Below are 13,293 nucleotides of genomic sequence, written 5' to 3'. Positions count from 1 at the left end.
AGACTGACTGACACATGTGTGACTGCACATCTGTCAAAATAAATGTTTTTTTCTTCAGACTTATTTACGATATTTATTCATTCATTGCGCCGCGGCCGAACTGACGGGGATATTCATGTTATGAATCTTAAAGACTGCGTCGGGTTCTCTGACTCTCTGGTACTTCCACAACAAGTAAAAACTCATAGTGGGGGTTATCTCGGCCATGGTGGAGAAGGAATTGGGGGAAAGGAACTTTGGCTTTGACTCTCTGAAGTCCAGATTGAACCGCGACTACAAACTGCTTCTCCACTGTGTTAAGCCAAATATAGCTTCTGTGGTCGTTACCACGCTACTTGATCAATAAAAGAGTTAAGCTACTGAAAAGTTACTTGATTCAGGAAATAGTGACGTTACCGCCAAGCTACTGAGAATTATAGTTAGTTACTAGCGTCGCAGCTACTGCCCAACACTACAATACTATTATGAGATTGTGTTGTTTTGGTTGTGTTCCAGTTGAATGATGTGCAACACTACAATGAGATTGTGTTGTTTTGGTTGTGTTCCAGTTGAATTATGTGCAACACTACAATGAGATTGTGTTGTTTTGGTTGTATTCCAGTTGCTAGCCACAATGTTGATCCAATACGAGCGAAGGAAAGGTGTCCAGTCCTCTGGGGTGATGGTCAGCTTCTGGTTGGTTGGGGCACTGTGTGCCACAGTGACCTTCAGGTCTAAGGTCATCCAGACTCTTTATCAGGTAAGCATGATGTGATAACTAGATCTGAGTGTGTAACATATCATATTATTTAATCCTTTAAGTGTTATGTGTTGCATATTATAAGTTATGTACTAAGTTGTTAGAGCTTGACCAATATTTTTCTATCACTATTGAAGTCATGGGAAAGCCATTGTCTTGGGTAAATATCAAGCAGTTTTAAACAAATGTATTGAGTACATTAAATATACAATAAAGTCACACTTACAGTTAACACTTTTATCTAACCCAGGGTTTCTCAACGGGGGCGGCAGCGCCCCCTGGGGGGCGTTCGTAGAACCTAGGGGGGGCGCTGGGAACGAACACGGGGGCGTCACAACTTTGCTTGTGTAGGCCTAGTAGTAATTATTTTTAACTTTTTAAACTTTCATGGTTTTTAAATATTTTCGGTGCAAAAATAGGATAACTGAAATAAAAAGCCTATCTTCATATGGGTTTCTAACCCCTCTATCGTCTCATCTACTTTTTACTTTATGCTCAGTGCCGTCATGATCGCCATAGTAACGCCGATGAACAAACCCACCTCATCGCAGTAGCGTGGTGCTTTTCGAAACTAGTTCGCCCTCCCCTGACTTCCACTGGTTGGTTTGCGGGACATGCAAAGCAAGCGGTGGATGGGGCATTACACTAAGCAACATGAATCTCATCTCATATTACATAGTAAGGCAACACAAGGCGTGAATAAAGCTAACTCCGCTTAGCATGCTAATTGTAAACAATAGTTAGTTAGTTTGTTAGGCCTTTAAGTTCCCTAGGGAACATAGGCCATCGATGAAACCCCTCCGTCCTCTTCGGGGATTGTATTGTAAACAATAGTACAATAGAACGTGCACATTACATGTAGACCACTGCACCGTCTCTCATTACGTCTGCGAACCGATAAACACTTTTTTTCATAAGGTACGCACACCAACCAGCACATACGCATTTAACACTCATGTTACAGGTGCTTAACTTGTATAGTAACAAACTACTTTAATTACTATTTGGCCGCGAACTTAAACGTGCTACTCTCAGAACGAAGCGGATAAAGGCTGCTGCACATGCTAGGCAACGTCACGTAAACAAAGGGAGTCTTTCGTACACATATTGAACCTGTAGCTCTCGTCACAACACACAGACACAGGTTGGCTTCTTCGAAACGGGCGTTCTTTAATGGCACGTTGCTTTATTCCTTTACGTCTTTACGTCTTTAAGCCTTTACGCCGTGAAAACTATCACAAACAAACATAATACAAAAATGCCACATCAGCAAATTAGCAGTATTTACATAAGCACGAAATAAAACACAGAAATAGGACACTAATTGGCACGTGAAAATGACATGTATATACAGGAAATAAAAGTGCATTAAAATGGTGAAATAAAATACCTCGCTGGCCGCTTGTTGTGAAAAGAGATTTAAGTTCTTTACTATCCTTATATCTTGGCCGTCTGCTTTAACTTCAGAGGCGAACTTATGCTATCGCTGCACTTCACGAGCGCCATTCATACATGCTTGGTCATGCCTTTTTTACATCAATTACACCAACACTAATGACGTAGGGAAACTAGGAACAAACATTAGTTCCGTTCGCTTGCAGCACATTAACACATCAGTTCAGTTACATTATATTAACATTTTAACCTTTTAACCCAACATGAATTATTATCTATTTATTTATTATATGAAATTGAAGTGTTGATTATTAAGTGTGTATAATTAAAGAAAACTTATTTATGCTACGTCACTTACACTCCCACCAAATCACTAATTCCCTTTGGAATGTGGGATTTCCTTTAAACAAAGATCTTGAAAGAAATAAAAATGTTCAAGTCTCAATGTATGTGACCTTGTGTTTATGACTTTAGTTAGCCTCAAGTAATGTTACTACTTTGTGTATAGGCCTTTCAAGGTGGAATGATCTGGTAAGTGTCTTTCCTTTCTCAAGTGTAGTGCTACTGACAAGTAGCTTCAGCTTTCGCACCTTTCCATCTGCGCTAGGGTGAGCTTCTACCACCCTGGCAAGTTTCCATTCATTTCTCGGTGAGCTGTCGTCCCGTAGAATAACAATGTCATCTACCTTTGAGTTTCGTGATGTTTTTTGCCACTTCTGCCTTTGTTGCAGGTTCAGTAAGTATTCTCGCTTCCATCTTCGCCAGAATTCGTTGGCCAGGAACTGCACTTTTTTCCACCTTTTATTGAGATACAGGTCTTCTTTGCAGAACTCTCCAGGCGGGGGAAGAATAACCGAAGATTTCATCGTAAGTATATGGTTGGGAGTAAGCGGTTCTGGACCGGTAGGATCATACAGATGCTCAACACTTAACGGCCTGCTGTTGATTATAGCCATTGTTTCGTAAAGAAACGTGCTCAGAGATGTAGTGTCAAGTCTACTTGTAGACTTGTCGAGAATGGCAGTGAGGATGCTTCGAACTGTACGAATTTGGCGCTCCCAGACCCCACCCATATGGCTTGCTGATGGAACATTCATCACAAATTCACAACCAAATGTTTGTTGTTGTTCTTGATCCATTCCTTTGAGCAACTCACAAAATGTTCTTCTAGCACCCACAAAATTTGTTCCCTGATCACACCTTAATTGCCGTACAGGTCCTCTGATAGCAATAAAGGTTCGAAGTGCATTCAGGAAGGCGTCTGTGGTTAAATCATTAAGTGTTTCGATGTGTACTGCTCTTGAGCATAAGCAGGTGAACAACAGTCCATATCGTTTCATTTCCTTTCTTCCTTCCTTAACACTGAAGGGGCCAAAACAGTCGATGCCACAGTATGTAAAGGGAGGGGATGTCTCAGTCCGCTCTTCCGGTAAGTCTGCCATTTGTTGAACTTCTGTTGCTCTTCTGTACCTTCTACATTTTACGCACTTGAAGATGTGAGATGAGACTACATTTCCACATCCTAAAATCCATACTCCGTTGGCACGCAACTCGTTTGTAGTTACGCCTCTTCCTTGGTGCTGTACACGCTCATGATGGTGTTTGACTATTAGAGCTGAAATGTGAGACTTCTTCGGCAGTATGGCGGGATGTTTTACGTCATAGTGCAAGGCTGATCTGGTTAGCCTTCCTCCCACCCTGAGGACATTGTTTTTATCCAAAAAGGCATTCAAACGGTGCAACTTGTTGTGCTTGTTCAGGGTGTTGGTTTTTTGTTGCTGAATTTTATGGATGTCTTCAGCGAAAGCTTCTTCTTGCACCAGCTTGATAATAAAGATTTCAGCTTCTCTTCTATCTTCAAGGCTAGTCGCTTCGCTCGTTCTTGGTTGAATTTTTTTGTATTCTCTGATGAATCGCTTGAGCCTGGCTACAGCTCTCACTGCTCTGGACCAGTCGGAAAACTTACTGAGGTGGTTCACAACTGAATTGAGTTCACTTGTCTTGACTCTGTGAACATGGGCTTTACGAAGCTCAGGGTCAGTTGTTTCAACTTCTCCCACTATTTCTTCTTTGCGTGGAAGATCCTTCTGCCAGAGAAAGTTAGGTCCTTTCAGCCAGTTAGACCTTTTAAGCTGGGCTGCATTTAGGCCTCTTGAGGCATAGTCTGCCGGATTTTCTTCAGAGCTGACGTGTCGCCATTGCTCAGGGTTTGTACTAGACTTTATTCTTGTAATCCGGTTCGCAACGAACGTGTGGAACCTCTTGGCGTCGTTGTTCAGATAGCCAAGAACCACCTTTGAGTCAGTCCAGTAAAACTCTTGCAGGTTTTCAATCTCAAGCTCCCTTTTGACGACATCGCCGTTGCGGACGGAAGTCACAGCTGATGACAACTCCAGTCTTGGGATCGTTGTGAGTTTGGTGGGTGCTACTCTTGCTTTCCCCATGACAAGAGAGCACCTGATCTGTCCAGATTTACTTATAGCTCGAAGATAGGAACATGCACCATAACCACTAAAACTTGCATCTGAGAAGTTGTGAATCTGGTATTGCTGGACCTCCCCAAAGCTTGATGGAAGGTAGCTTCTTGGGATCTTCAGAGCTGCTAAGTGAGGTAGGTCTTGGAGCCATGACTCCCATTGTGGCAGAATGTGCTCAGGAAGTTCTTCGTCCCAGCCTACTTTATCTTTGCATAAAGCTTGAAGTATCTGTTTGCCAACTAGTACGAAGGGGGCCACAAACCCTAGTGGATCGTAGACAGAGGCAACGGTAGAGAGAACCCCTCTTCTTGTCAGTGGATTCTCTTTAACTTCCACTCTGAATTGGAATTCATCTGCTTCGATGCACCACTGGACTCCAAGTGCTCGCTCAATCTGAAGTTCTCCTAGGGCCATGTCTGGATCCTTGGTTTGGGCACGTTCTTGAGGTGGTATGGCGTTGGTCACCTCTTTGTCATTGGATATAAATTTGTGCAGCCGAAGGTTTCCTGTTCTGCACAAGGCTCTTGATTCTTCTACCAAATGTATGGCTTCAGCAGGTGACTTGACGCTTGTTAAGCCATCATCAACGTAGAAGCTTCTCAGAATGAACTTGATAGACTCTTCGCTGAACCTTCCATGACCCTGCAATGCCAAATGCTTTAATCCAAAGTTGGCGCAGCCTGGGGAAGAAGCTGCCCCAAACAGGTGCACCTTCATCCTGTACACAGAGGGTTTGGAGTCCAGATCGCCATTGTCCCACCAGAGAAATCTGAGATAGTCTTGATGCTCCTTTGCAACATGGAATTGGTGGAACATCCGTTCCACGTCGCACATGATGGCTATTGGGCCCTTTCTGAATCTACACAGCACTCCAACCAATGTGTTGGTCAGGTCTGGTCCGGTCAAGAGATGATCATTTAGAGAGGTTTCTTGAAAACGCGCCGAGCAATCGAAAACCACACGAATCTTCCCCGGTTTGTGAGGATGGTAGACCCCGTGGTGCGGAATGTACCATGTTGGTTGATTATCAAGCTCAGGCTGTGGTACTTTCTCAGCATCTCCTCTTCTTATTGTGTCATTCATGAAATGGACATAATCCTTGTAGTACTGCTCATTTTTCCTCAAACGTCTCTCTAATGACGAGATCCTATGAACTGCACATTGCTTATTGTCTGGGAGATTTGGTTTGTCCATCTTAAAAGGAAGTGGGAGTTCGTATTGTCCGTTTTCCTTCTGCCTTATCCCATTTTTCACAATAGACAAGAAGAGAATGTCTTCCTGAGAAACTGGGTTATCGTCTGCAGTGTGATCCGTGAAATCAGATTCGAGAGCCCTGATTATATCCATCGGAGTGATCTCTTTGATTTGAGTTCTGCATACAAAGTGTACTTCCCCTTTAAGCTCAACTGATGGCTGCATAGGTGGTGTTACTTGTCGCACTATGATTCTATGACTGGTTCCTATTGCATCAACAAAGTCACTTGCTGGGTTTGAACAGCCGACGATGCTCCAGCCTAGATCGGTTCGCTGAGCATATGGGTGACTTTCTTCACCAGACAGGATCTCTCTCGGCAAAAGCGCTTGTTGGCAGTTATAGCCAATCAGTAGGCCTACTTCACAGTCTAATGGTGGTGGAATTTTGTCTGCCAGTTTTTCCAGATGAGGCCATTTTAGAGCTGTTTCAGAAGTTGGAATGTGTGCCCTGTCTGCTGGAATGAACTCTCGTGTAAAGAGTGGTGGCAATAGAATTCTTTTCTTAAGGTTGTATCCTCTCACTTGAAGGTTTCTTAGTTTCTGACAGTTTATAACCATTGACCTTGAAGACATTGTGGATAGCCGCAGACTAACATTCTCTTTGCTTGTGTTGAGGTTTTGGGCCACTTCATCAAGGATAAAGGTCGTATCACTCTGCGTGTCCAAGAGTGCGTAGACGAGCACTTCTTTGTCTGGCTGTTCAGTGGATGAAACCCAGACTGGTACAATCAAGGACGTTTGTGTGTTTGGTCCCTCTTGCATGACTCTGTTAGTGGTTGCTGTTGCAGCTATTTCTCTTTTGGGTGATATTTCCTTTGATATGTCTCTTCTCAGGGGTGTCGACCTTAGACGTTCCCTGAACTGGTCGTCGTGCAGACATGTGGGGTGTCTCTTCTGACACTTTTCACATGTGCTTCTGTTATCACAACTTCTTGAGTGATGACCAGTCTTCAAGCATCCAAAACAAAGCTTTTCTGCCTGCACAAACTTGACACGATCTTGAATTGTATTTTCTGCAAACTTTCTGCATTTAGCGACGACATGTCCTACTCTTTCGCAGAAAATGCATGATGGGATGTTGTTCTGCGTTGTATTGGTAGACAACGTCTTTGCTTGAACAGTATGGCTTCGTGGATACTTTGGTTTGTCACTTTCCACACCTTTGAGTGCTTGTACTGAGGAGATGGGATCACAAGCGAGGTCTGCTTCTTTCGACAGGAAATTGACAAACTCTTTAAATGGTGGGTACTCAGAGTATGCTTGTCTTGCTTCCATTGCTTTGCGGTTCCAACTGGATACCAACCAATCTGGCAACTTCAGCAGAATCTTTTGGTTCTCATTGCAGTCGTTGAGAACTTCCAAGGTCTTGATGTGGGGCATAGCGGCCTCACAGCTTCGGAGGAAATCTGCAAAGTCTCTCAGTTCACGAGCATCCCTGGAATTAATTTTTGGCCAGTCATGCAGCTTGTTTCTGAAGGCCTTTCCAATTATGAATGGGTCTCCAAAACGTTTTTCCAACAGCTGCCAGGCTGACCCATATGCTGCTTCTGTGCCTAGTAGGAAAAATCCTTCGACGGCTGTTTTTGCAGTGCCACCTAGGTAGTGTCTTAGGTAATACAGTTTTTCTTTCTGAGGAATGTTTTTTCTGTCGATCAACGTTTCAAATGACATTCGCCAATCTTTGTATTTCAGGGGGTCTCCTGTGAATACTGCTGGCTCTGGTGTTGGAAGCCGGTTGGCACTTATAGCTTCTGCGAGTACATTTATCAAGTCAGAGCTGTTCTGCACGTGAGGCATAAGCATTGAAGTTGGTGAAGCTTGATTTTGATTTGGAACTGTTGGAGCTTGTGAGATGAACGGAAAACTTGCGGCATTGAGGGCTTGAGTTGGGACTGGAAGAGGTTGAGGGATGATTGAGGGACTTGAGGTGTGGGGGGCTTGAATTGGGATTGGAAGAGGTTGAGGGATGAATGAGGGGCTGGAGGTATGGAAGGCTTGTGTTGTGTTAGGTTTAACTTCATACAGTAAGTCAACTGCTTCAACATTTTCTTCAGCTTGATCATAGACCTTTACTCTAGCCTTTGCAGCATTCAATTTTTTCACTTCTTCTAGACGGTTTAGCTTTCTGCGCCTGTCTTCCATAGTCTGCTGTCTAGCTAGGTTTTCAGCTTCAAATATTGCTTGTCGTTGTTTATCTTCGGCCTCTAGCCTTTGCAGCTCAGTCTCTTCCTTTTCTTGCTCTTCCAATACTGCCAGTATTTCTTGGGATGCAGCAGCTTCAGCTGCAGCCTCATTTCTTCTGACTGCGATGGAGCTAGAGGTAGCAGAACCACATTTTGATCGATAAGACATTGGCTTTGACATTGAACCTGTTGAGTCTAGGGTGGATCCGACATCAGGCCAAGGTTCTTCCTCATCGTCTGTTGTAAGCCCTTTAAGTTGTCTATCTGCCCTTTGTGTAATGAATCCTGAAAGTTCTACACACTTATCAACTCTGCGCCGCAGGTCTTGTTCAGGAGTTTGTATTCTTCGTAACTCTTCATAAATTACCTTTACTTCAGAGCAGGTGTTTTGAATGTTCTCAATGAGCTGATTCAACTCATCCTTTGATGCTTCATCAGTCAATATTTCCTTTGCTAATCTTGCGTGATACCTCCACTTCTCATAGGTGATTCTGTATCGACGTTTTACACTCTTCAGCCTTTCTTCTTGAAGTTCTTTTCCCTTTTCTGTGAGGGTTCGGCGTCTTTCACTTCTACGTAACTCTTCTACTTGGTCTGCATATTCGTCGTCTGTAGCTTCGGGAACAGGTGCCTTAGGATCTTTAATGCAGGTTTCAGTGCTTGCCTCAGACATTTTGAGGTGACTTGAATGGCTTGGACATGTGTTGAATATTAGCTTTAATGTGAGTAGCCAAAAAATTAATAATTATGAATTTCTTGACAAATGTGTGAAGGCTATGTGAGAAGCCTATATATTTTCCTTTAAATATAGACTTGAATATCACACCAAAAAACCTTTTAAACACTCAAATTATATTATCTCAAGTTAACTTTGATTTTCAAAACAAAGTAAGCAAGTTTTAAATTACTTAACACAAATTATCCACAGTAAACCTTACCCTTTTTTTTTTTTTTTTTTTTTTTTTTTTTAAATAGGTACTCTTTAAACTTCGTCACGTGTAACAACAATTAAGACCAGCAAATATGCATCCATAAAACATGTAGGCTAAGTACAGTATAATACAGGGTTAATAGATCTGAGTTCTTTGTTGCAACTATTTACCACTTTTCACACCACTTAAACTTGAAGGAAGTGGAGGAGGCACTTATTGCCTTGATTTGAACGGTTGCGCTTCTAACACAGTCTAATCACCGCTGCATGCAGTCGCTTTGCCGACAGTGCGTCATGGGCTTTCCTTATCTGATTGCTGGGTCCTCGTTGCGTCGGTACGCGCTCTTCTCGTCTCTCCTACCCGTGAGGAGCAGTCCGAGTTTTCACTGTAGCTCTCGTCACAACACACAGACACAGGTTGGCTTCTTCGAAACGGGCGTTCTTTAATGGCACGTTGCTTTATTCCTTTACGTCTTTACGTCTTTAAGCCTTTACGCCGTGAAAACTATCACAAACAAACATAATACAAAAATGCCACATCAGCAAATTAGCAGTATTTACATAAGCACGAAATAAAACACAGAAATAGGACACTAATTGGCACGTGAAAATGACATGTATATACAGGAAATAAAAGTGCATTAAAATGGTGAAATAAAATACCTCGCTGGCCGCTTGTTGTGAAAAGAGATTTAAGTTCTTTACTATCCTTATATCTTGGCCGTCTGCTTTAACTTCAGAGGCGAACTTATGCTATCGCTGCACTTCACGAGCGCCATTCATACATGCTTGGTCATGCCTTTTTTACATCAATTACACCAACACTAATGACGTAGGGAAACTAGGAACAAACATTAGTTCCGTTCGCTTGCAGCACATTAACACATCAGTTCAGTTACATTATATTAACATTTTAACCTTTTAACCCAACATGAATTATTATCTATTTATTTATTATATGAAATTGAAGTGTTGATTATTAAGTGTGTATAATTAAAGAAAACTTATTTATGCTACGTCACTTACAGAACCCAAGTTTGCGGGTTAACAGTTCAATAACCAATACAAATGTACACAAACACTGATACATATTAAACTTCAATAGCTCAATAATAAAACCTTTTAATAAAACTCTGAACACACATTTTCCTGTCCAGAAGAAACCAAAACGGCACAGACGGCTTTTATTTTATTTTTTTTATTCAAGCAATGTAGCACGAGTTGGAGTGGAGTTGGTAATGGATATAGCCTACCCACGGGTGTCGCAATTTCTTTTAAACAAAATTAACAATAATGGGGGGCGCCAGAGGATGAGGGTAAGGTAAGGGGGGCGTTTGCTCAAAAAAGGTTGAGAAACACTGATCTAACCCTTTTCCAATATAATATTGAGACACTGAATTTGTATTAGAAAAAGGATATTGTTGCTTCAAATTAGCTCTCATTGTGTCTTCCGTTTCATCAACCAATGTCTATTCAAGTCCATTCAATTTTTGTTTAGCTCAGCAAACAAACTAAAATATTATGTTACCCTTAGTCTGAATACTAATTGTGATGGAATACTGGCCACATTCAACCTACTAAAACTGCATTTTGGCAACTTGGGCTTAAAAGACTCTCTTTCTTATACGATTGAGCTAATCTGAAACATTATCGAATGATCAACATAACCTTAATTCAACGATAGCTGATTTCACAAAAACATGAGAAACCTAAATAACAAAAAAAAACATTTCTACAACAGTGTGTGGATGAGAAAGGGTTTTCCATGGCTCTACATGAGGCGGAGGTGGTACCCATTTTTCTGAGGTGGAGCAGGTGTGCCAGAAATGTCTGGGCTCCTTGGGGTTGCTGAAGACCTTCCTTCACTGACTCAGACACAATCATTCGTCATTCTTTATGTTACCTAGCCAGCTAACCAAGAGGTGGACATGCATGTACAGTAGTCAGGATAACATTATGTTTTACATTGATGAGGTTATTTATCTACCTTATCTAAAACCTTCAGTCTATATTGGTATGGGAGGAACGGTAAAGAAGCCATGCCTACAGGGTCTGAATTATCTCAGAACCGTAAAGAAACTATCTTTTTGTCTTTACCACTATGCGTAGAAGCAGAAACTAGTCAGAACTGTTAATGACCGTACGTTGTTGGTATAATGAGGTAATCGATTAATTAATTGAAATCAATACCATAAGAATCCTTAGAAATACAGGCATGCGCGGAAGCATCAGAACGCTCTCATCCCACTGGCTCGCAGTGGAAAGGAGAGGAATGAAACTATCTAGATAGAGCCTATGGGGAGGATTCATTTAAGTCATTTTGAGCCCCATTGGGAATCTGTCCAGGACAGCTGGGTGTAAACCACTACTACTATCATTCAAGTGTTTCTCTGTTTCTATTTGTGTTTTCTGTGCGTGTTTTGTAGCCATCAACTGTGTCTGTGTGGAGGGACACAACATTTTACACATACTATGCCCTGCTGTTGGTCGCCCTGGTCCTCTCCTGCCTGTCGGACCAGCCGCCACTCTTCTCTCAGACCATCAAGGACGAGGTGAGTTACACAATATGGCTCTTTCTGTCTTCTCCTAGGCATTCCCACTTTTGTGTGTTCTCTTAAATGGATGATTCTACCGAATTGGTGCAAAGTCATCAAAAACAGGTTATATTTTACCTCCTCCTGACTGTCAGGGATGGTGCTGAAGCCTATTTCTCATGTTTTTGCTGAAAACATCTCATTCAGAATTTCCCCCAGAATCTTTTTCAGGCCTGGTGGCTTTGTTGTGGCATTGTTGTGGCATTGTTTTGGCTTTGTTGTGGCTTTGTTTTGGCTTTGTCGTGGCATGTTTCATGTTTCATGTTTGTCTATTGATGCTATATGTCTCACATGTATGTCCAGTGTTTCCCCCAGGAAATGGTCAAGGTGGTCGCTGCCCAGAGTGAGGAGGCGTGGCGCATAGCGCCGGGGCGAAAAATTTGCAAAACAACTGTTTATTTGAATACAAATGGATCTTATTTGTGGCACAGCTGACAAGAAGCATTCGCGCATGCTATCCTGCGTGGCTGGATATACAACCACCAGATGCCGCCGTTTCAATTCCATTCAAAAAGCTTTATTGGCAAGACTATTGTTGTACACAGTATTACCAATGCATTATTTATTTATCTATATATATATATATATATTTTGTACCTGATGGAAGTACGTTTTCTTTCCCTACGAGAGTTTTGCACTTTGTTTATGCATAGTAATAATAATAAAATAAATGAAAAAAAAAAATATATATATATATATATATATTTTTTTCCCAATACATTGGTAGTCAAGGCGGGGCCCTAGTGTTGTTAAGGCGGCCTTAACCATACAGCGCTGGGGGAAACACTGATGTCTACATGTTTGTCTATTGATGCTATATGTCTATATGTATATGTCCTCTTTTCCTTAAATCAGCTGCCCAGGGATGCAAAAAGAATTTCAGCCCAAACTGAGAAATAAACTTGTATCGTATTGTACAGCTTTTTAGCTAAAATGACCAAACCCCTACTTAAAAGTGGAGCATATATTAGTGCAGTACGCGACTACATTAAGTCTACAGAGACCAACCATAGCAGAATGGTAGCAGAACCATAGCAGTGAATAGGGTAAAAACACTCAACCAGTCCAAACCTGAACACCTGAACGTTGTCAAATTAAATTAGTATATGAAGACCGGTAGTACGGAGGTCTCTAAAATGGGTTAACCAGGGTGGTGGGCGTCGGGCCCAGCTGTGGGGCAAGGGGAGAACCCAGGAGGCGAGCTGCCGGTGGGTGGCGGTGGTCCTGCAGCGGAGCTCAGCAGTATCTGAGGGTTTATTGGGAGGGGAAGGAGACGGTTGGTGGTGGAGAAGAGCAATTTGGGGTGTTTTTGTTGGTTACTGAGGAGTGTGACAAATAGCTCAAATATCTTTTAATGTGTAACATTCATTACATGCAATATTGAGGAGATTATTGTTTTGCCAGAATTTTGAGCTTGTACATACAAACACGGACCACAATACACTGCATTGTCTGCATCTTGCTCATACTTAGTGCAGTGTGAGTGACAGGGGGCGTGGCTATGTGAGTGACAGGAGGCGTGGCTATGTGAGTGACAGGGGGCGTGGCTATGTGAGTGACAGGAGGCGTGGCTATGTGAGTGACAGGGGGCGTGGCTATGTGAGTGACAGGAGGCGTGGCTATGTGAGTGACAGGGGGCGTGGCTATGTGAGTGACAGGGGGCGTGGCTATGTGAGTGACAGGAGGCGTGGCTATGTGAGTGAAAGGGGGCGTGGCTATG

General features: G+C 42.4%; 1 protein-coding gene across 3 annotated transcripts in view; it reads left to right on the top strand.

Annotated features, from left to right (window-relative positions):
• abcc1 (ATP binding cassette subfamily C member 1 (ABCC1 blood group)) overlaps positions 1-13,293 on the top strand; it is a 60,545-nt gene that overhangs the window by 8,259 nt on the left and 38,993 nt on the right. For all 3 annotated transcript variants that reach the window (XR_014633656.1, XM_084469426.1, XM_084469427.1), the window contains exons 4-5: positions 602-739; positions 11,406-11,531. Coding sequence is in view for 2 of the 3 variants with exons in the window: in XM_084469426.1 (XP_084325552.1) it covers positions 602-739; positions 11,406-11,531 (264 nt within the window). In the remaining variant the exon portion in view is untranslated. The remainder of the gene's footprint in view (positions 1-601; positions 740-11,405; positions 11,532-13,293) is intronic.

The sequence above is a fragment of the Micromesistius poutassou genome (genome assembly GCF_964030765.1).
Source record: "Micromesistius poutassou genome assembly, chromosome: 6".
Taxonomy (NCBI): Eukaryota; Metazoa; Chordata; class Actinopteri; order Gadiformes; family Gadidae; genus Micromesistius; species Micromesistius poutassou.
The sequence above is the reverse complement of the archived record's forward strand: the minus strand, read 5'-3'. Positions and strand labels throughout refer to the sequence as shown.